Source organism: Entelurus aequoreus, linkage group LG04, assembly GCF_033978785.1.
Source record: "Entelurus aequoreus isolate RoL-2023_Sb linkage group LG04, RoL_Eaeq_v1.1, whole genome shotgun sequence".
NCBI lineage: Eukaryota > Metazoa > Chordata > Actinopteri > Syngnathiformes > Syngnathidae > Entelurus > Entelurus aequoreus.
The window spans coordinates 4183000-4205952 of record NC_084734.1 but is presented as its reverse complement, the minus strand read 5'-3'; the positions used below and the strand labels follow the sequence as shown (position 1 = coordinate 4205952).

The following is a 22953-nucleotide window of genomic DNA, read 5'->3' as shown; positions in this document are numbered from 1 at the left end:
CGGGACCATCAGCGCACCCTAGCGCATTCATGCGTCTGGAATGATCCAAATGCAAGAAAATGCATATTGCAAAACAGTTTTAATACAGGAGGCATATAATTATATATTTCTGATACAAAAAAAAACTAATGGCATTGAAAACAAACACCAGCAGACATCAAAACGTATCAATTAAAATAGTTTTGAACAGCCCTTTAGTCATCCAGCAGCTATAACAATATGCGATGATATTGCTGAATAAAAATGTCTAATATTTTTTTATTCCCGACAGTCCAAATATGTTGACACATACACACGTTGGACGAAATATTATTGGTCTATCGTCTTGTCTCTGCAGCCGAGCACCTTCTTTCTCACAGTAATGTGTGTTACATTGTCGGTTTGAACATATTTTTCAGACGTGATAAATAAAGACGCAAAATAGCGCTCACAGAAAAATGATCAGCCTTGATAATTCACACTGCGCCTGCTGAATATTTATAATAATATTTTCTTCTCTGAGAATTTTGGCCGTTCTAATGATCAGCAACTTGCACTGAGCCTAGTCTATAAAATCCGCTACACCTCCCTGATACCGAAGTACATGTCAAACTACTTCCTTAACGTAAATGACCGCCATAACCACAACACCAGGGGGAGCTCCACTAACCACGTTAAACCCAGATTCCGATCTAACAAAGGTCTTAACTCATTCTTTTTCTATGCCACATCAATGTGGAATGCGCTCCCAACAGGTGTAAAAGAAAGGGCATCTCTATCCTCCTTCAAAACCGCAATAAAAGTACACCTCCAGGCAGCTACAACCCTAAACTAACACCCTCCCCGGATTGTAAATAATCAAATGTAGATAATCAAATATAGATACTTTTTCTTGTGCTTTCTGATCTCTCTCTCACTATGTCCACTACTTGCTGTACATATCCTACCAAGTCAGACCTACACTGTTTCAATGTCCATTTCTCTGATGATGCAATTGTTGATGCTGATTGTTGATGACAGAAGTGTTGATACCAACCAAACTTAACCCCCGCCCCCTGCCCTCCATATCCCACACCCCGGATTGTAAATAATGTAAATAAAGTAAATAATTCCATGTATATACTCTGATGATTATCTTGTGTGATAACTGTTTTATGATGTTAGTATATATTTGATAGTATATATCTGTATCATGAATCAATTTAAGTGGACCCCGACTTAAACAAGTTGAAAAACTTATTGGGGTGTTACCATTTAGTGGTCAATTGTACGGAATATGTACTTCACTGTGCAACCTACTAATAAAAGTTTCAATCAATCAATCAAGCATATATTCTGCATGTTCATGAGACAGACACTAATATGAATGCACTCCTTATTCTACTCACTTGAGAGAGACAGTTTAGTAGATCAGCTTTGCGTGTCTTATCAAGTTTGCATGTGTTTTAGTACATTCCCATCTTTAGTAGATCAGGCCCATAATATGGCATTTAATATGATATTTAGCAAAGTCCAATCAGTTTATGGTTCATCTGGAAATAAAAAAAAACTAGAGTATAATTTTGTAGAGTTTAGAATGCTCGACTCATGCCAGTTTGTTTTACATTTAAAATGCTCACCACAAACAAGTAATGTAAACATGCGTGGATTCCTGACACTAACTTCCAGATTGAAATATTTAACTGACATCAGACAGTGACAATAAACTGTCAAAAACACTCCGAGGATGCCTGGTGCAATACACTATGGTGGGTTACAACCACTCAAAGAAAGGCAAACATAGTACATATTCACTAAATTCAAATAAAGCACAAGTAACCAACCTCTAAAGGAGAGTCGGGTTCATCCAGGATGTTCCTTTCACTGTGTATCTTCTGCATGGTTCCTGTAGAACTGGGGTCCATTACTAGCACGTTGTGACTAGCAGCTCTGTCCAACTTAAAGTCACTTTTCCTGGAGTCGGTGGTCCTGCACACCTCGTAATTGTACACGTGTTGGAGAGTCCCTGTCCCCAAAGTGTCTGAGTAACGTGGTGGATAATATGGAATGACAGGGAGGTTGGAGTGGTAGAGGACGCGAGACTGTCTCCACCTGTACACTTTGACTGATATGATGAGCAGCAAGCAGGTGATGAAGAGGAAGGAGACTACAGCCAAAGCCAAGACTAAGTAAAAAGTCAGCTTGTCATTGTACTCCTTGTCGTGCATGCTAAAGTCAGTGAACTCTGACAGCACTTCAGGGAAGCTGTCCGCCACCGCCACGTTAACAATGACTGTAGCTGAACGAGAGGGCTGCCCGTTGTCCTCCACTAGAACACTCAGTCTTTGTTTGACAGCATCTTTATCAGTGACTTGGCGGACAGTTCTTATTTCTCCATTGTGTAGGCCCACTTCAAACAGCGCCCTGTCTGTGGCTTTGTGCACTTTATAGGAGAGCCAGGCGTTCTGTCCAGAGTCCACATCAACAGCCACCACTTTAGTCACCAGGTAGCCCACATCTGCTGAACGAGGCACCATTTCAGCCAGCACCGAGCCGCCCGTCTGGACCGGGTACAGGACCTGGGGGGCGTTGTCGTTCTGGTCCTGGATCAGGACGCGGACGCTCACGTTGCTGCTGAGAGGAGGAGAACCTCCATCCTGAGCTCTGACGCGGAAATGAAACTCTTTCAGGTGCTCGTAGTCAAAAGAGCGCACTGCATGGATGACTCCACTATCAGCACTAACAGACACATATGAGGAGACTGGCACTCCGTTAACAGAGGAGTCCTCCAGCATGTAAGAGAGGCGAGCGTTCTGGTTCCAGTCAGCGTCTCTGGCTTTCACTGTGAATATAGAAAGACCTGGAGTGTTGTTTTCTCCAATGGAGGCCTCATATGAGCTCCTCTCAAAGACAGGTGCGTTGTCGTTCACATCTGAGATGTGTAAGGTGAGAGTGACGCTGCTGGAGAGGGAGGGCACTCCCTCATCAGAGCACATCACTGTGATGTTATACTGAGATGCTAATTCTCTATCCAAGGCTACATCTGTCATTAAACTATAAAATCCATTCATATTGTTTTCTATTTTAAATGGAATATCTTCATTAATTTTACACTTAACTTCTCCATTGCTGCCAGAGTCTGGGTCATTAACACTTAACATAGTAACAACAGTATTCTCCGCAGAGTCCTCAGAAATGGAATCTGATTTAGAAAGTATTTTCATTTGAGGACTGTTGTCATTAACATCAATGATATCAATCATGATCTTACTGGAATCAGACAGTCCTCCATTGTCTACAGCTTCAATATCTATTTCTAACACCTTTGCTCGCTCATAATCAATATCACCTGTTAAAATAACCTCTCCAGTATCACTATTTATCTGAAACACTTCAGATAGTCTGAGCGTGTTTTGGGATATTAAATAAGATATTTTCCCATTAGAGCCACTGTCTTTGTCAGATGCACTAACAGTTATCACACTGGTTCCTTTAGGTGCATTTTCACTAATAGTTGCCTTATATGAAGATTTAGTGAACACTGGAGCGTTATCATTTACATCTAACACATGCACATTAATCTGCATTGTTCCTGACCTGCGTGGTTGTCCTCCATCAAAGGCTGTTAATAACAATGAAATCTGCTCCTGCTGCTCTCTATCTAGATGCTTCTGCAGTATCATCTCCACCTTCTTACGTCCATCTGCTTGATTTGCTATTTTAAGGATGAAATTATCAGTTGGACTCAGTGAGTAGCTTTGCAGACCATTTGCACCGATATCAGCGTCGATTGCTTTTTCCAGCACAAATTTAGAGCCGATAATGGCGGACTCGCTGATTTCAAAGCGTTTGCTGCTGGACGCAAAAGTGGGAGAATTGTCATTAATGTCCGTGATTTCAATAGTAATACGAAACAATTCCATGGGATTTTCCAAAATCATCTGCAAATGCAAAGCACAGAGCGTCGTGTCACCACGCAGCGTCTCTCTGTCTATCCTCTCCTTCACAAGGAGGAGCCCCCTTTCTTTCTCCAGCTCGATATATTCCGTGCTGTCTCCTGAATGGACCCGAGCTCGCCCTGATTTCAGTCTTTTCAGGTCCAAACCTAAATCCTGAGCCACGTTAGACACCAAAGATCCTTTCTCCAGTTCCTCCGGGATCGAGTAGCTGACTTGGCCGAGCACGGACAAGAAAGAGGTGATCAAGATGAGCAACAGAACTTGACGCTTCATCGTCTTAAAATCCATATTTCACACAATTTATAGTAAAAAAACAAAAATCTGTGTTAATCCCAACAAAATGATGAGGAGAGACAACAGCAGTCGATGTTCCTGCAGCGAAGACTGCGTGGAAATGACTGCTTTATTGTGTGAAACGTCATTGTGTAAGAGGGAGGGACTGACTGAAGTCCTGTGGAAGACTGCCACACTCTGGCCAATGTCTGCTCTTTCTGCTCAAGGCCTCAAACAATATTCTGAAAATACATTAAATTAAATGTGTATAAAAATAATAACGTCCTTTTTTTTTAAACATCTACAAAAAATAATATATCTCTGGGAAAAGGGTTTAAGTATAGTTAATGGTTTATATATACATCTGCATCGAGAACATTTAATTTAACTACAGATAGGCCTATATGTTGTTGTTTTTTAAAGCAAAGTATATATTTATATAAACATGCATGCTTGATTTAGGATTATATATAAAGTCATGATTAATACAACCTGGATAAATAACACTGCATAGACAATCCAGAAAACAAAACAAAAAACAGAACATGCAGAGATGAGTAAAAAAGCTCAACGAATTAGCTCGATTTTACTATTTGCATTTTTCTTTTGTAACGTAAAATGTTTTCAAACACAATGAAACAAATTTTAATTATAATTCTTATTGTTATGATATTTTTGTTTTATTATTAATGCTATGAGTAGCAGTAGCAGTGTTCTATGTTTAGAGTGGCTTTTACAAAGTATGATCAAATTATATTTATTCTTTGTATCTTGGTAATTTTTCTGCTCCTCTGCAACTTTAACTATATTTTTTAAGACATAATAATAATAATAAGTCGTAATAAGTCGTAATGATAATAATAATAATAATAAATATATATACATGTATGCATAATTATTATATCAATAATGATAATCATCATCCTACTGTAAGTATTATTATTACTATTATTATTAAATAATCAGTGTATGATATAATATAATACAATATTAATAATTATTATAATATGAATCATTATAATTATGATTATTAATAATATTATCATTATTATTACTACAAGTAATCCTTTTGAGTTTAGGTTTAGTGAATAAAGACTGCTGGTACAACTGTTTCTAAAAGATTACATTACAGGTACAAAAAAGAAGGCTACTTTTGGAGTCAGAACACTTTCTAAATGAATTACCTTTTTTTGTTGTTGGCCTGTCATGTCTTGCTAAGAACTGCATCAACTCTCTATGAAAGCATCTTTGATATTTATACCTGACAATAGTTTGCTTTCGGAACTACACATTATTTAATTTCTGGTGTAGGCACCTGGGAACAAACCAAACAGAATTAGACTAAAAATACAAATATTGATTGATTGATTGATTAAAACTTTTATTAGTAGATTGCACAGTACAGTACATATTCCGTACAATTGACCACTAAATAGTAACACCCGAATAAGTTTTTCAACTTGTTTAAGTCGGGGTCCACGTTAATCAATTCATGGTAATATATGGTATCAACAAGTACAGTCTTAACAATCACTTTTTTTTATAAGCAACATGACATCGGTAATGAAAATTAAAAGGGGCTGTTTGCAACTTTGTCAAAGTTACCTTTTTGCAATATGACAAAATATAACAAGACCACAACCAGCTATCTTTTGTTACCATTCGTGGTTTAAAAGATCGAAAATATATTGTTTAAATGTATATACATTTCACGATTACTAATTATATTGAATACAAATGATTAGTCCACCAAAGAGTGATGTTAATGGCTGTCAGTCACAGCTGTCTCATACACAAAAGCAGTCTAAGAGGCGACAAACAATTTTCAGTCATGGCTGACAACTTGCCCCAAAATCTGTTTGTTTACACGGAAGGCCGAAAACAACAGTTGAAGAGAAAGTATAGCCACCAACCAATGATGAGATAAATCAAGAAGGAAGATAATAATATGGAGATACTTTTGAGTAGTGGTGAGACATTCGTATACAACATGATTTCAATATCATGCTACGATTGCTACATTCCTGTGTATAAAACATACACATTTCCAAACACTGCTTTTGTAGCAAACACATGTATTGGATCTGGTCTAAACAATCCTGTTATTGATTTCTCAAACAAATGAATCTTCTTTGTCGATGTTGTCAAACACATTCAATTATAACTAACGTTAATAGCTTCATTTTTGCAAATTAGCCAACTACTTTTACCCTCATCTGCAACTTGTTAACGGTGAAACCATATGCATGCTCTCCATTTCGTTGTGTGCCAGTGGCGTATGTTATAAAGTGGTGGAAACACTTGTTGCCTTGCCTGCTTAGAGCCTACACACTAGTGCAATCACACATTACATCCATGTTTTTATGTTTGCTTTAAATGTATATTTATTTTTTATTTAACTACCTAGTTGGTAAAAATGCCTTGGAATAGCTATAGCGTTGCATAGTATAGCTAACCCTGGCTAGTAACAAATAGTTTTAGCTGACAGTGTATGTTTCATATGTTTGACTTCTGGTTACACCAATGTTGTACTTTTACTGATGCTTATTCTCTTTACTTTTTCCTGCGTGTGTGTGTGTTTACGTGGGGTACAGTTTGCAGGCTCAGACCGAGAGGGCAGGATATAATGTTTACACCACTTTTGAAAGCTAGTGCCCTTTAGGCAGCTGCGTAAAGATTGCAAACAGTGACCATAACCATGACGCAATGACAAAAACAACTAATGTGAACAAACTCATGAAGCACCAACAAATCTATGGGATTGACATGAAGGGTTACTGTGAAAAACAATTGGAAAATGCCCTCTTTGATATGTTCTGGTCATCCACAGCCATGCATTACATGTATAACATTCAAATAGAAAAATCTATTGTTTAGTTAATGCAAAACAGAAGTGACCAACCTCGAAAGGAGAGTCGGGTTCATCCAAGATGTTCCTTTCACTGTGTATCTTCTGCATGGTTCCTGTAGAACTGGGGTCCATTACTAGCACATTGTGACTACCAGCTCCGTCCAACTTAAAGTCACTTTTCCTGGAGTCTGTGGTCCTGCACACCTCGTAATTGTACACGTGTTGGAGAGTCCCTGTCCCCAAAGTGTCTGAGTAACGTGGTGGATAATATGGAATGACAGGGAGGTTGGAGTGGTACAGGACGCGAGACTGTCTCCACCTGTACACTTTGACTGATATGATGAGCAGCAAGCAGGTGATGAAGAGGAAGGAGACTACAGCCAAAGCCAAGACTAAGTAAAAAGTCAGCTTGTCATTGTACTCCTTGTCGTGCATGCTAAAGTCAGTGAACTCTGACAGCACTTCAGGGAAGCTGTCCGCCACCGCCACGTTAACAATGACTGTAGCTGAACGAGAGGGCTGCCCGTTGTCCTCCACTAGAACACTCAGTCTTTGTTTGACAGCATCTTTATCAGTGACTTGGCGGACAGTTCTTATTTCTCCATTGTGTAGGCCCACTTCAAACAGCGCCCTGTCTGTGGCTTTGTGCACTTTATAGGAGAGCCAGGCGTTCTGTCCAGAGTCCACATCAACAGCCACCACTTTAGTCACCAGGTAGCCCACATCTGCTGAACGAGGCACCATTTCAGCCAGCACCGAGCCGCCCGTCTGGACCGGGTACAGGACCTGGGGGGCGTTGTCGTTCTGGTCCTGGATCAGGACGCGGACGCTCACGTTGCTGCTGAGAGGAGGAGAACCTCCATCCTGAGCTCTGACGCGGAAATGAAACTCTTTCAGGTGCTCGTAGTCCAAAGAGCGCACTGCATGGATGACTCCACTATCAGCACTAACAGACACATATGAGGAGACTGGCACTCCGTTAACAGAGGAGTCCTCCAGCATGTAAGAGAGGCGAGCGTTCTGGTTCCAGTCAGCGTCTCTGGCTTTCACTGTGAATATAGAAAGACCTGGAGTGTTGTTTTCTACAATGGAGGCCTCATATGAGCTCCTCTCAAAGACAGGTGCGTTGTCGTTCACATCTGAGATGTGTAAGGTGAGAGTGACGCTGCTGGAGAGGGAGGGCACTCCCTCATCAGAGCACATCACTGTGATGTTATACTGAGATGCTAATTCTCTATCCAAAGCTACTTCTGTCATTAAACTATAAAATCCATTCATGTTGTTTTCTATTTTAAATGGAATATCTTCATTAATTTTACACTTAACTTCTCCATTGCTGCCAGAGTCTGGGTCATTAACACTTAACATAGTAACAACAGTATTCTCCGCAGAGTCCTCAGAAATGGAATCTGATTTAGAAAGTATTTTTATTTGAGGACTGTTGTCATTAACATCAATGATATCAATCATGATCTTACTGGAATCAGACAGTCCTCCATTGTCTACAGCTTCAATATCTATTTCTAACACTTTTGCTCGCTCATAATCAATATCACCTGTTAAAATAACCTCTCCAGTATCACTATTTATCTGAAAAACTTCAGATAGTCTGAGCGTGTTTTGGGATATTAAATAAGATATTTTCCCATTGGAGCCACTGTCTTTGTCAGATGCACTAACAGTTATCACACTGGTTCCTTTAGGTGCATTTTCACTAATAGTTGCCTTATATGAAGATTTAGTGAACACTGGAGCGTTATCATTTATATCTAACACATGCACATTAATCTGCATTGTTCCTGACCTGCGTGGTTGTCCTCCATCAAAGGCTGTTAATAACAATGAAATCTGCTCCTGCTGCTCTCTATCTAGATGCTTCTGCAGTATCATCTCCACCTTCTTACGTCCATCTGCTTGATTTGCTATTTTAAGGATGAAATTATCAGTTGGACTCAGTGAGTAGCTTTGCAGACCATTTGCACCGATATCAGCGTCGATTGCTTTTTCCAGCACAAATTTAGAGCCGATAATGGCGGACTCGCTGATTTCAAAGCGTTTGCTGCTGGACGCAAAAGTGGGGGGATTGTCATTAATGTCCGTGATTTCAATAGTAATACGAAACAATTCCATGGGATTTTCCAAAATCATCTGCAAATGCAAAGCACAGAGCGTCGTCTCACCACACAGCGTCTCTCTGTCTATCCTCTCCTTCACAAGGAGGAGCCCCCTTTCTTTCTCCAGCTCGATATATTCCCTGCTGTCTCCTGAATGGATCCGAGCTCGCCCTGATTTCAGTCTTTTCAGGTCCAAACCTAAATCCTGAGCCACGTTAGACACCAAAGATCCTTTCTCCAGTTCCTCCGGGATCGAGTAGCTGACTTGGCCGAGCACGGACAAGAAAGAGGTGATCAAGATGAGCAACAGAACTTGACGCGTCATTGTCTTAAAATCCATATTTCACCCAATTTATAGTAAAAAAACAAAAATCTGTGTTAATCCCAACAAAATGATGAGGAGAGACAACAGCAGTCGATGTTCCTGCAGCGAAGACTGCGTGGAAATGACTGCTTTATTGTGTGAAACGTCATTGTGTAAGAGGGAGGGACTGACTGAAGTCCTGTGGAAGACTGCCACACTCTGGCCAATGTCTGCTCTTTCTGCTCAAGGCCTCAAACAATATTCTGAAAATACATTAAATTAAATGTGTATAAAAATAATAACGTCCTTTTTTTTTTTAAACATCTACAAAAAATTATATATCTCTGGGAAAAGGGTTTAAGTATAGTTAATGGTTTATATATACATCTGCATCAAGAACATTTAATTTAACTACAGATAGGCCAATATGTTGTTGTTTTTTTAAAGCAAAGTATATATTTATATAAACATGCATGCTTGATTTAGGATTATATATTAAGTCATGATTAATACAACCTGAATAAATAACACAGCATAGACAATCCAGAAAACAAAACAAAAAACAAAACTTGCAGAGATGAGTAAAAAAGCTCAACGAATTAGCTCGATTTTAATATTTGCATTTTTCTTTTGTTACGTAAGATGTTTTCAAACAAAATGAAACACACTTTTAATTAGAATTCTTATTGTTATGATATTTTTGTTTTATTATTAATGCTATGAGTAGCAGTAGCAGTGTTCTATGTTTAGAGTGGCTTTTACAAAGTATGATCAAATTATATTTATTTTTTGTATCTTGGTAATTTTTATGCTTCTCTGCAACTTTAAATATTTTTTTAAAGACATAATAATAATAATAAGTCGTAATAAGTCGTAATGATAATAATAATAATAATAAATATATATACATGTATGCATAATTATTATATCAATAATAATAATCATCATCCTACTGTAAGTATTATTATTACCATTATTATTAAATAATCAGTGTATGATATAATATAATACAATATTAATAATTATTATAATATGAATCATTATAATTATGATTATTAATAATATTATCATTATTATTACTACAAGTAATCCTTTTGAGTTTAGGTTTAGTGAATAAAGACTGCTGGTACTACTGTTTCTAAAAGTGTACAAAAAAGAAGGCTACTTTTGGAGTCATAACACTTTCTAAATGAATTACCTTTTTTTGTTGTTGGCCTGTCATGTCTTGCGAAGAACTGCATCAACTCTTTATAAAAGCATCTTTGATATTTATACCTGGCAATAGTTTGCTTTCGGAACTACACATTATTTAATTTGTGGTGTAGGCACCTGGGAACAAATCAAACAGAATTAGACTAAAAATACAAATATTGATTGATTGATTGATTGATTGAAACTTTTATTAGTAGATTGCACAGTACAGTGCATATTCCGTACAATTGATCACTAAATGGTAACACCCGAATACATTTTTCAACTTGTTTAAGTCGGGGTCCACGTTAATCAATTCATGGTAATTCATGGTATCAACAAGTACAGTCTTAACAACCACTTTTTTTCATAAGCAACATGACATCGGTGATGAAAATTAAAAGGGGCTGTTTGCAACTTTCTCAAAGTTACCTTTTTGCAATACCACAAAATATAACAAGACCACAACCAGCTATCTTTTGTTACCATTCGTGGTTTAAAAGATCATATACATATATTGTTTAAATGTATATACATTTCACGATTACTAATTATATTGAATACAAATGATTAGTCCACCAAAGAGTGATGTTAATGGCTGTCAGTCACAGCTGTCTCATACACAAAAGCAGTCTAAGAAGCGACAAACAATTTTCAGTCATGGCTGACAACTTGCCCCAAAATCTGTTTGTTCACACGGAAGGCCGAAAACAACAGTTGAAGAGAAAGTATAGCCACCAACCAATGATGAGACTAATCAAGAAGGAAGATAATAATATGGAGATACTTTTGAGTAGTGGTGAGACATTCGTATACAACATGATTTCAATATCATGCTACGATTGCTACATTCCTGTAGAACCGGTGAATAAAACAATACGCATTTCCAAACACTGCTTTTGTAGCAAACACATGTATTGGATCTGGTCTAAACAATCCTGTTATTGATTTCTCAAACAAATGAATCTTCTTTGTCGATGTTGTCAAACACATTCAATTATAACTAACGTTAATAGCTTGATTTTTGCAAATTAGCCAACTACTTTTACCCTCATCTGCAACTTGTTAATGGTGAAACCATATGCATGCTCTCCATTTTGTTGTGTGCCAGTGGCGTACGTTATAAAGTGGTGGAAACACTTGTTGCCTTGCCTGCTTGGAGCACACACACTAGTGCAATCACACAATACAGCCATGTTTTTATGTTTGCTTTAAATGTACATTTATTTTTTATTTAACTACTTAGTTGGTAAAAATGCCTTGGAATAGCTATAGCGTTGCATAGTATAGCTAACCCTGGCTAGTAACAAATAGTTTTAACTGACAGTGTATGTTTCATATGTTTGACTTCTGGTTACACCAATGTTGTACTTTTACTGATGTTTATTCTCTTTACTTTTTCCTGCGTGTGTGTGTGTTTACGTGGGGTACAGTTTGCAGGCTCAGACCGAGAGGGCAGGATATAATGTTTACAACACTTTTGAAAGCTAGCGCCCTTTAGGCAGCTGCGTAAAGCTTGCAAACAGTGACCATAACCATAACGCAATGACAAAAACAACTAATGTGAACAAACTCATGAAGCACCAACAAATCTATGGGATTGACATGAAGGGTTACTGTGAAAAACAATTGGAAAATGCCCTCTTTGATATGTTCTGGTCATCCACAGCCATGCATTACATGTATAACATTCAAATAGAAAAATCTATTGTTTAGTTAATGCAAAACAGAAGTGACCAACCTCGAGAGGAGAGTCAGGTTCATCCAAGATGTTCCTTTCACTGTGTATCTTCTGCATGGTTCCTGTAGAACTGGGGTCCATTACTAGCACATTGTGACTAGCAGCTCTGTCCAACTTAAAGTCACTTTTCCTGGAGTCGGTGGTCCTGCACACCTCGTAATTGTACACGTGTTGGAGAGTCCCTGTCCCCAAAGTGTCTGAGTAACGTGGTGGATAATATGGAATGACAGGGAGGTTGGAGTGGTACAGGACGCGAGACTGTCTCCACCTGTACACTTTGACTGATATGATGAGCAGCAAGCAGGTGATGAAGAGGAAGGAGACTACAGCCAAAGCCAAGACTAAGTAAAAAGTCAGCTTGTCATTGTACTCCTTGTCGTGCATGCTAAAGTCAGTGAACTCTGACAGCACTTCAGGGAAGCTGTCCGCCACCGCCACGTTAACAATGACTGTAGCTGAACGAGAGGGCTGCCCGTTGTCCTCCACTAGAACACTCAGTCTTTGTTTGACAGCATCTTTATCAGTGACTTGGCGGACAGTTCTTATTTCTCCATTGTGTAGGCCCACTTCAAACAGCGCCCTGTCTGTGGCTTTGTGCACTTTATAGGAGAGCCAGGCGTTCTGTCCAGAGTCCACATCAACAGCCACCACTTTAGTCACCAGGTAGCCCACATCTGCTGAACGAGGCACCATTTCAGCCAGCACCGAGCCGCCCGTCTGGACCGGGTACAGGACCTGGGGGGTGTTGTCGTTCTGGTCCTGGATCAGGATGCGAACGCTCACGTTGCTGCTGAGAGGAGGAGAACCTCCATCCTGAGCTCTGACGCGGAAATGAAACTCTTTCAGGTGCTCGTAGTCAAAAGAGCGCACTGCATGGATGACTCCACTATCAGCACTAACAGACACATATGAGGAGACTGGCACTCCGTTAACAGAGGAGTCCTCCAGCATGTAAGAGAGGCGAGCGTTCTGGTTCCAGTCAGCGTCTCTGGCTTTCACTGTGAATATAGAAAGACCTGGAGTGTTGTTTTCTACAATGGAGGCCTCATATGAGCTCCTCTCAAAGACAGGTGCGTTGTCGTTCACATCTGAGATGTGTAAGGTGAGAGTGACGCTGCTGGAGAGGGAGGGCACTCCCTCATCAGAGCACATCACTGTGATGTTATACTCACTCGACCTCTCTCGGTCTAATTCACCGTCTGTCACCAAACTAAAAAACTTTTTAGACGTACTTTTCATCAGAAAGGGCATGTTTTCATCAATAAAACACGCAACATTGCCATTGTCTCCCGAGTCAGGATCCTGCACATTAAAAATAGTCACCACAGTCCCTGGCGTCGAATTCTCCGAGATAGAACTCGTTTTAGACATGACGTTTATAGAGGGAGGGTTATCATTTGTGTCAGTCACCTCTACAATAATTTTGCATGAATCTGTCAGCCCTCCTTCATCACTAGCTTGCACAAATATTTCATAACGATGCACCTTTTCATAATCTAAGACTCCGGTTAAAGACACCACACCAGTTTCCTCATTAATTTCAAACATAATCTTATCTAATGTGTTGGTTATTGAATATGACACTTCTCCATTGGAGCCTTCATCGGCATCTACAGCACTCACGGTGCTCAAAATGGTGCCCTTTGGAGCAGTCTCCGCCACAGTGACTCTATATGTCTCCTGCGTAAAAACCGGCGCATTGTCGTTTGCATCTAGAACGGCAATTTCTATGCGCATTGTTCCTGTCAGATGCGGATCTCCGCCATCAGCCGCAGTGAGAATTAAAGACAGCTGTTCTTTAGCTTCTCGATCTAGAGCTTTTTTCAAAACCATCTCCACCCTTTTACTTCCATCCTGCTGATTTTGTATTTTCAGATGGAAATGCTCGGTGGGCTTTAAGGAGTATCCCTGCAATCCGTTCACGCCGACGTCTAAATCCTCAGCTCTTTCCAGCACGAATTTGGCTCCAATCGCAGCCGTCTCACTTATTTTAAACGTCATCTCATCCTTTTTGAAGGCGGGGGCGTTGTCGTTAATGTCGCTAATTTCGACGGTGACGGTGAAGAATTCGATGGGGTCCTCCAGCGTGATCTGCAGATGTAGCGCGCAAGGCGTCGTCTGGCCGCACAGCGCCTCCCGGTCCATCCTCTCCTTCACGACCAGCACTCCCCTTTCTCTGTTCAGCTCCATGTAATCTGCATTGTCCTCCGAGTAAATGCGCGCTTTACCGGACTTCAGTCTTTTCACCGGCACGCCTAAATCACGCGCTATGTTCCCGACCAGAGAACCCTTGCTCATTTCCTCCGGGATGGAGTAGGAGACCTGCCCGGTAACCGAGCCGACGAAACACGCACAGATGAACAATAGAAATCCTACTTGCCGCTTCATTATTCCATCCGGCGCGCGTCCGTCCAAATGAGAAACAAAAAGCGTGTTTAAATCCTTCCGATGGAAGAAATAGTGCATGAGGAATTGTTGCTTGAAATATAAAATGGCAGCAATGATGTGTCCCTGCGCCCTGCTCTGCTAAAGTGAATGTGTGGATCTTTGTGTGCTGGATATTGGACAAGGAAAGGAGGGGATTTCATAGTCAATAGCGGCCCTGACAGTCCAAACACATGAACTGCAGAATACTGCACACTTTACAAAATGAAGCTCACTGTCATATACGCATATGGCCTGTTATAGTGAAACGTCCATATACAGGAATACAATAAAACATATATATATATATATATATATATATATATATATATATATATATATATATATATATATATATATATATATATATATATATATATATATATATATATATATATATATACATACACATATATATACACATATATATATGTATATATATATATATATATATATATACACATATATGTATATATATACACATATATACACACACACACACACATATATATATATATATATATATATATATATTGATGTAGCTCACCTCGACTTGGTCATTTGAAAAGTAGCTCGCCTGCTGAAAAAGTCTGGGCACCCCTGGTTTAAATCATTCTTGACAGGGATATATATATATATATATATATATATATATATATATATACACACTACCGTTCAAAAGTTTGGGGTTACCCGAACAATTTAGTGGAATAGCCTTCATTTCTAAGAACAAGAATAGACTGTCGAGTTTGAGATGAAAGTTCTCTTTTTCTGGCCATTTTGAGCATTTCATTGACCCCACAAATGTGATGCTCCAGAAACTCAATCTGCTCAAAGGAAGGTCAGTTTTGTAGCTTCTGTAACGAGCTAAAGTGTTTTCAGATGTGTGAACATGATTGCACAAGGGTTTTCTAATCATCAATTAGCCTTCTGAGCCAATGAGCAAACACATTGTACCATTAGAACACTGGAGTGATAGTTGCTGGAAATGGGCCTCTATACACCTATGTAGATATTGCACCAAAAACCAGACATTTGCAGCTAGAATGGTCATTTATCAATCAATCAATCAATCAATGTTTATTTATATAGCCCTAAATCACAAGTGTCTCAAAGGGCATTTACCACATTAGCAATGTATGGAGTGTATTTCTTTGAAGTTAAGACTAGTTTAAAGTTATCTTCATTGAAAAGTACAGTGCTTTTCCTTCAAAAATAAGGACATTTCAATGTGACCCCAAACTTTTGAACGGTAGTACATATATATATATATATATATATATATATATATATATATATATATATATATATATATATATATATATATATATATATATATATATATATATATGTATATATGTATATACATATATATATATATATATATATATATGTATATATATATATATATATATATATATATATATATATATATATATATATGTATATATATATATATATATATATATATATATATATATATATATATATATATATATATATATATATATATATATATATATATATATATATATTTATATATATATATATATGAGGTGGCAACTTGTCCAGGGTGTACCCCGTCCTCCGCCCAAATGCAGCTGGGATAGGCTCCAGTCTCCCCTGCAACCACTGGGGTTCAATCCCATTCACATAATTTAAAACTGAGTGTTTCCTTTTAGTCTTCTCAGAATACATTTTGACTATTGCTTGCATTTAGTAGCTAGTGATTGAATCAATTTAATAAACAAACTCGTGTTCAAGCTGTCATTATGGTATGGCACAAATGCACAAGTGTATACTGCTTTTAAGTGTTTGCATGACTGCGGGGACTCCGGCTTCCTCCCACCTCCAAAGACATGCACCTGGAGATAGGCCCCTCCCACCTCCAAAGACATGCACCTGGGGATAGGCCCCTCCCACCTCCAAAGACATGCACCTGGGGATAGGTTGATTGGCAACACTAAATGGTCTCTAGTGTGTGAATGTGAGTTTGAATGTTGTCTGTCTATCTGTGTTGGCCCTGTGTTGAGGTGGCGACTTGTCCAGCGTGTACCCCGCCTTCCGCCCGGATGCAGCTGAGATAGGCTCCAGCACCCTCCGTGACCCCGAAAGGGACAAACGGTAGAAAATGGATGGATGGAAGTTATAGCTGCTCTGTGGCAAAATAGAGCATTTTCACGTTAATGTTTTAGGTGGCAGAAAGGTTGTTTTAAATTAATATTAGCGTTTCACAAAAAGCTAATGTTGAGCAGTGATACATAACAACATAACGATTAAAACAACAACCAAAAGTCAATGAGGACGTGTTTGTGAACAGAACAATAATTTGTTGTACATTTGAGAAAATATGAAATACAATTTCAAAGGGGTAAAGACAACTATTGTATATATTTGAATATCCATGCTAGTATGGAATGTGACATTTTTGTTAAACCTTAGTTTGCATAAATCTGCATAATATAATCTACAAGTACAAGGTTGTTATTTGTGGAGTTATTTATCCATTTTGGAGTGATTCAATAGCCAGTCATGCCCTGCAAGAAGGGCTGGACGATATGGCCTTTTATTAAAATCTCGATATTTTTAGTCCATGTCACGATACACCATATATATGTGGATATGTTTAGTCCATGTCACCATACACCATATATATGTGGATATGTTTAGTCCATGTCACGATACACCATATATATGTGGATATGTTTAGTCCATGTCACGATACACCATATATATGTGGATATGTTTAGTCCATGTCACGATACACCATATATATGTGGATATGTTTAGTCCATGTCACCATACAACATATATATGTGGATATTTTGCCTTAGCCTTGAATGAACACTTGATGCATATAATCACAGCAGTATGATGATTCTATGTGTCTACATTAAAACATTCTTCTTCATACTGCATTAATATATGCTACTTTTAAACTTTCATGCAGAGAGGGAAACCACAACTAAAAGTGTATTTATGAAACAGTTATTAAGCAGTGGCACAAACATTCATGTCATTTACAAAACAGAAAGTGCAAGATTGTCAGAGACATTTTAAAACAAGCTATTAGTGCACTTTTGTGCATGATGTCACTAAGATGACAAATCAAAACAACACTAAATTAAAGTGCACTTTTTGTACAGAACGCCACTACAATAGTTTAAAACATATAAAGTGCACTTTTGTGCATGATGTCACACAAGATATTTCAATAAGTGTCAAATAAAAATGAGCTGCATAATAGGTAATCAAATAGTGTATGTCCTTCACTATGTGGTAGGTTCCTGCAGACGTTATCTCCTTCTGTTGTTGACTATTTGTTTCATACGGTGTTGATGTGAAAATGGTTGCTTGGCCATTTTGTTGGTGTGGCACCAGCTGGAGATGTTGACATGCAGAGTTTCAAGCACTCTTCATTCTCAAGAGGGTGACTTTTCAAATGATGCTACATATTAGCAGTGCTGCTACTTTTTGTAGCAACGCTTTTGCCGCATACTTGTAAAACATCTTCCCGCTTAAAGCCAAACCACCGCCAGACGATGGACCCCCTGCTGTTTTTCTCGGGAATTAATTCTTCCTTCATTTGTTACCACACCGCTAGCATCACAACTAACTTTACCATGTCGCTACTGGTCTGCTCCGTGAGAGCGTATGACGTTGCACGCGTGACAGTATGTGACGTATGTAAGAAGGTGCACTTGTTTTATGTCTCTGTGAGAAGCAGATACAAGAAAGAGTGAGAAAAGCCTGTAGTGTAATGCCCGCAGCTAAAAGCAACTGCGTGAGGACGTATACTCAAATATCACAATATAGTCATTTTCTATATCGCACAGAGACAAACCCGCGATATATCCAGAATATTCGATATATCGCCCAGCCCTACCTGCAAGTACTGTCATGTTCAATCAATCAAGTCTAAATCACAATGTTTTGCTTCCAGAGTTACAAGACATATACTTTGTGGTGACCACAGGCTTAAATAGAAAATAAATATGAGTTAGAATGAGATCAACAACTACAATATCAACAACCATGCAGTGTCTTCAAGCAACACATCATCTCAGTCACTCAAGTTAACCATACAACAATGAGATACTGTAGGTAATGTAAAATAACCTAAAATCTCAGATACATATGGTTTTCAATAGACTGATAAAAAAGGTACCAAAATCATGGACAATGATCTTTGCGATATGTTGTGACAGTCTACAATCATAAACTTCCAGGCATTACTGAACAAATATTTACTGCAGAACTCGAAACAAAACGCAAGTGACTAACCTCGAAAGGAGAGTCGGGTTCATCCAAGATGTTCCTTTCACTGTGTATCTTCTGCATGGTTCCTGTAGAACTGGGGTCCATCACCAGCACGTTGTGACTACCAGCTCCGTCCAACTTAAAGTCACTTTTCCTGGAGTCGGTGGTCCTGCACACCTCGTAATTGTACACGTGTTGGAGAGTCCCTGTCCCCAAAGTGTCTGAGTAACGTGGTGGATAATATGGAATGACAGGGAGGTTGGAGTGGTAGAGGACGCGAGACTGTCTCCACCTGTACACTTTGACTGATATGATGAGCAGCAAGCAGGTGATGAAGAGGAAGGAGACTACAGCCAAAGCCAAGACTAAGTAAAAAGTCAGCTTGTCATTGTACTCCTTGTCGTGCATGCTAAAGTCAGTGAACTCTGACAGCACTTCAGGGAAGCTGTCCGCCACCGCCACGTTAACAATGACTGTAGCTGAACGAGAGGGCTGCCCGTTGTCCTCCACTAGAACACTCAGTCTTTGTTTGACAGCATCTTTATCAGTGACTTGGCGGACAGTTCTTATTTCTCCATTGTGTAGGCCCACTTCAAACAGCGCCCTGTCTGTGGCTTTGTGCACTTTATAGGAGAGCCAGGCGTTCTGTCCAGAGTCCACATCAACAGCCACCACTTTAGTCACCAGGTAGCCCACATCTGCTGAACGAGGCACCATTTCAGCCAGCACCGAGCCGCCCGTCTGGACCGGGTACAGGACCTGGGGGGCGTTGTCGTTCTGGTCCTGGATCAGGACGCGGACGCTCACGTTGCTGCTGAGAGGAGGAGAACCTCCATCCTGAGCTCTGACGCGGAAATGAAACTCTTTCAGGTGCTCGTAGTCAAAAGAGCGCACTGCATGGATGACTCCACTATCAGCACTAACAGACACATATGAGGAGACTGGCACTCCGTTAACAGAGGAGTCCTCCAGCATGTAAGAGAGGCGAGCGTTCTGGTTCCAGTCAGCGTCTCTGGCTTTCACTGTGAATATAGAAAGACCTGGAGTGTTGTTTTCTACAATGGAGGCCTCATATGAGCTCCTCTCAAAGACAGGTGCGTTGTCGTTCACATCTGAGATGTGTAAGGTGAGAGTGACGCTGCTGGAGAGGGAGGGCACTCCCTCATCAGAGCACATCACTGTGATGTTATACTCACTCGACCTCTCTCGGTCTAATTCACTGTCTGTCACTAAACTGTAGAAATTGTTCTCTGAATTTGTTAGTATAAATGGAATATTATCATTGATAAAGCATTTTACAATTCCATTGTCCCTTGAATCCAAATCCTCTACGTTGATAACAGTAACGACAGTATTGATTTCTGCATCCTCTGATATCACGTTAGATTTCGACATAATATTAATTTCAGGTTTGTTGTCATTTACATCGTGTACATCTACAATCAACTTACAAGAATCTGTGAGTCCTCCATCATCACTTGCAAGTAAATTAATTTGAAAATGTTTAGATTTCTCAAAGTCAATATTTTGAATTAGGGAGACTTGTCCACTCTCCTTATTTACAGTAAATATTTTTCTAACATTATCGAGTGTGTTGGTTATTGAATACGACATTTTAGAGTTTAAATCTGTATCTGCATCAGATGCAGTGACAGTAGCCACAATTGTGCCTGCAGGTGAATTTTCAGTAACAGTAGCTTTGTATGTAGGCTGTGTAAAAATTGGGGCATTATCATTAACATCTAACACTGTAATATGTATCAACATTGTTCCTGACATGCGCGGTTCTCCTCCATCTACAGCCGTTAACACCAGAGACATCTGCTCCTCCCTCTCTCTGTCTAAAGGCTTCTGTAAAACCATCTCCACATTTTGATTCCCATCCGCATTATTTTGTAATTTAAGAGCAAAATGATCAGTTGGTTTGAGCTCGTAATTATCAATGCCGTTATTTCCCACATCAAAGTCCACCGCCCTTTCGAGGACGAATTTTGCCCCAATGATGGCAGATTCGCTTATTTTAAATTTCATCTCATTTTTTTCAAAACTTGGCGCATTATCATTAATGTCTGTAATCTGCACAGCAACGCTGTAAAACTCGATGGGGTTTTCTAAAATGATCCTAAATTGCAGCGCGCAGAGAGCGGTGTGTGCGCACAGCTCCTCTCTGTCGATCCTCTCTTTGACGACGAGGACGCCCTTTTCACGGCTCAGCTCGACGTATTCTTCATTGTTCCTGGAATAGATCTTTGCTTTGCCAGCAATCAGACGTCGTATTTCCAGACCTAAATCCTGTGCTATGTTGCCCACTAAAGACCCTCTGGTCATTTCCTCTGGGATGGAGTAGCTCGCCTGGCCGAGCACTGCGTCGAGGGCGCAGAGACACACAAACAGGAGTACTTGCCCGTTCATTGTTCTGTCCAATTCGCACCAGCGGAGATCCACTTTGCTTAGAATCCACAAAAAAACAGACAATTCTCACAGTCAAACGTCGATTAAAATCCACTTTTTGTTGAAACAAATGGCTTTCTTGACCAATAATGTTCTATAACAGGCAGAAAAAGCTCCGTTCTTCTCCAGTCCTGTCCGTTATGTGTGTGTTTTTTAAAGCTGCATGATGGACTGCTCCCATCCAACAACACTCTGGTCTACAGCGCACCCAAGAGTCAACAGTGCAACACTGCAGCCTAGTATATGACTTTTAACTCCCTCACCATCCTTGACACACCAGCCACACATGCACTCACAAGGCTCATGAACAATGTTTCCCCTTTTTTTATGTGTCTGAGCAAACGCAAACACTCCCTGAGCATTCAGTGGAGCACATCCCTTCATATTCTCTACTGCTCGCTAGTGTTACATATTTGAGTTATTGTGTAGAAATATGGGGAAATAATTACAAAAGTACACTTCATTCATTAACGGTGTTACATAAAAGATCAGTTAGAATAATACATCATGTTGGATATAGAGAACATACAAACCCTTTATTTATTGAATCAAAAATACTGAAATTCCACCACATAGTGAATTTGCAAACAGCTAAAATTACACACAAAGCAAACTATAATCTGCTACCCAAAAATATACAACAATTCTTCTCAAAAAAAAGAGGAGAAATATAATCTTAGAGAAAAACGTAATTTAAAACATTTGTTTGCACGTACAACACTTAAGACCTTCAGTATGTGGAATTAAATGATGGAATGGATGATGCAAAGCAATCAAACAATGTACTAATATGATCCACTTCAAGAAATTCTTCACACTTAAAGTGTTTACAAAGTACAAAGAAGAAGAACCATGACAAACATTCTCAATTTATTCCATCCATCCATTCATTCATTCTTAAAGTAATCTTACTTATCTCACCATATGAAATATGACTTACTTCACCAATTATTATTATTAAATTATTACTATTATTTATTTTTTATTGTGATTACTTATGGAGTTTATTGTGAATAAATTGTGAACAGGAAGTGAACAAAAAGTTTTGCAACTGTTATGTAAAGAAAAGGGGTAGGATTAAATAAGCTCTGCTTCTTCCTACTCCTTTTCCAACATATTGAAAAGAGAAACTGGAAATGGTGATGTATCATGTTGTATGCTTGCATGTTCCAAATAAACTCAAACTCAACTCAACTCATGTGAGCAACATCAGACGTGCACACCGTGGCCACACCAGCAGCACACCTTATCCCAAACCTGACATCCTAACAAGTTAAATGTCTTGTTATAATAATCAAATGGCAGCAGTCATTTGTGGATTGTTGTCTAATGTCATTGATTTGGCCCACTTACAATGAAAATAACAAACACATACATGAGTTATGTGCTAGCATTGAGATCCAGCTTTGGAAATAATATGTTCCCTT

General features: G+C 39.2%; 3 protein-coding genes across 7 annotated transcripts in view; all 3 read right to left on the bottom strand.

The window, feature by feature from the left end:
- The window catches only part of LOC133648204 (protocadherin beta-16-like), a 191420-nt gene that overhangs the window by 153539 nt on the left and 14928 nt on the right, over nt 1-22953 (bottom strand). For 2 of the 5 annotated variants that reach the window (XM_062044047.1, XM_062044052.1), the window contains exon 1: nt 1803-4205. The exons of 1 other annotated variant lie outside the window; for it this stretch is intronic. In XM_062044047.1, coding sequence (XP_061900031.1) covers nt 1803-4205 — 2403 coding nt within the window. Of the gene's footprint in view, nt 1-1802; nt 4206-12391; nt 14962-22953 lie in introns of those variants that run through there. 2 more of the 5 variants (XM_062044042.1, XM_062044045.1) reach the window with 2 other exon arrangements.
- Nucleotides 7057-9622, bottom strand: LOC133648062 (protocadherin beta-16-like). The gene has a single exon (XM_062043843.1). It carries the CDS (start codon nt 9493-9495, stop codon nt 7057-7059), a length of 2439 nt encoding a protein of 812 aa, XP_061899827.1. The 5' UTR covers nt 9496-9622.
- LOC133648061 (protocadherin gamma-A12-like) lies at nt 19031-21654 on the bottom strand. The gene is made up of 2 exons (XM_062043842.1): nt 21174-21654; nt 19031-19886 (listed from the first exon to the last, which is right to left on the bottom strand). Exons 1-2 carry the CDS (start codon nt 21485-21487, stop codon nt 19031-19033), a joined length of 1170 nt encoding a protein of 389 aa, XP_061899826.1. The 5' UTR covers nt 21488-21654.

Coding starts and splice junctions, on each gene's coding strand:
- LOC133648062 (XM_062043843.1), bottom strand. CDS start 9,495: ATGGATTTTAAGACAATGACGCGTCAAGTTCTGTTGCTCATCTTGATC.
- LOC133648061 (XM_062043842.1), bottom strand. CDS start 21,487: ATGAACGGGCAAGTACTCCTGTTTGTGTGTCTCTGCGCCCTCGACGCA. Junction 19,887..21,173: donor ATTTTAGAAAACCCCATCGA/GTTTTACAGCGT, acceptor TCCTCTCAGCAG/CAACGTGAGCGTCCGCGTCC.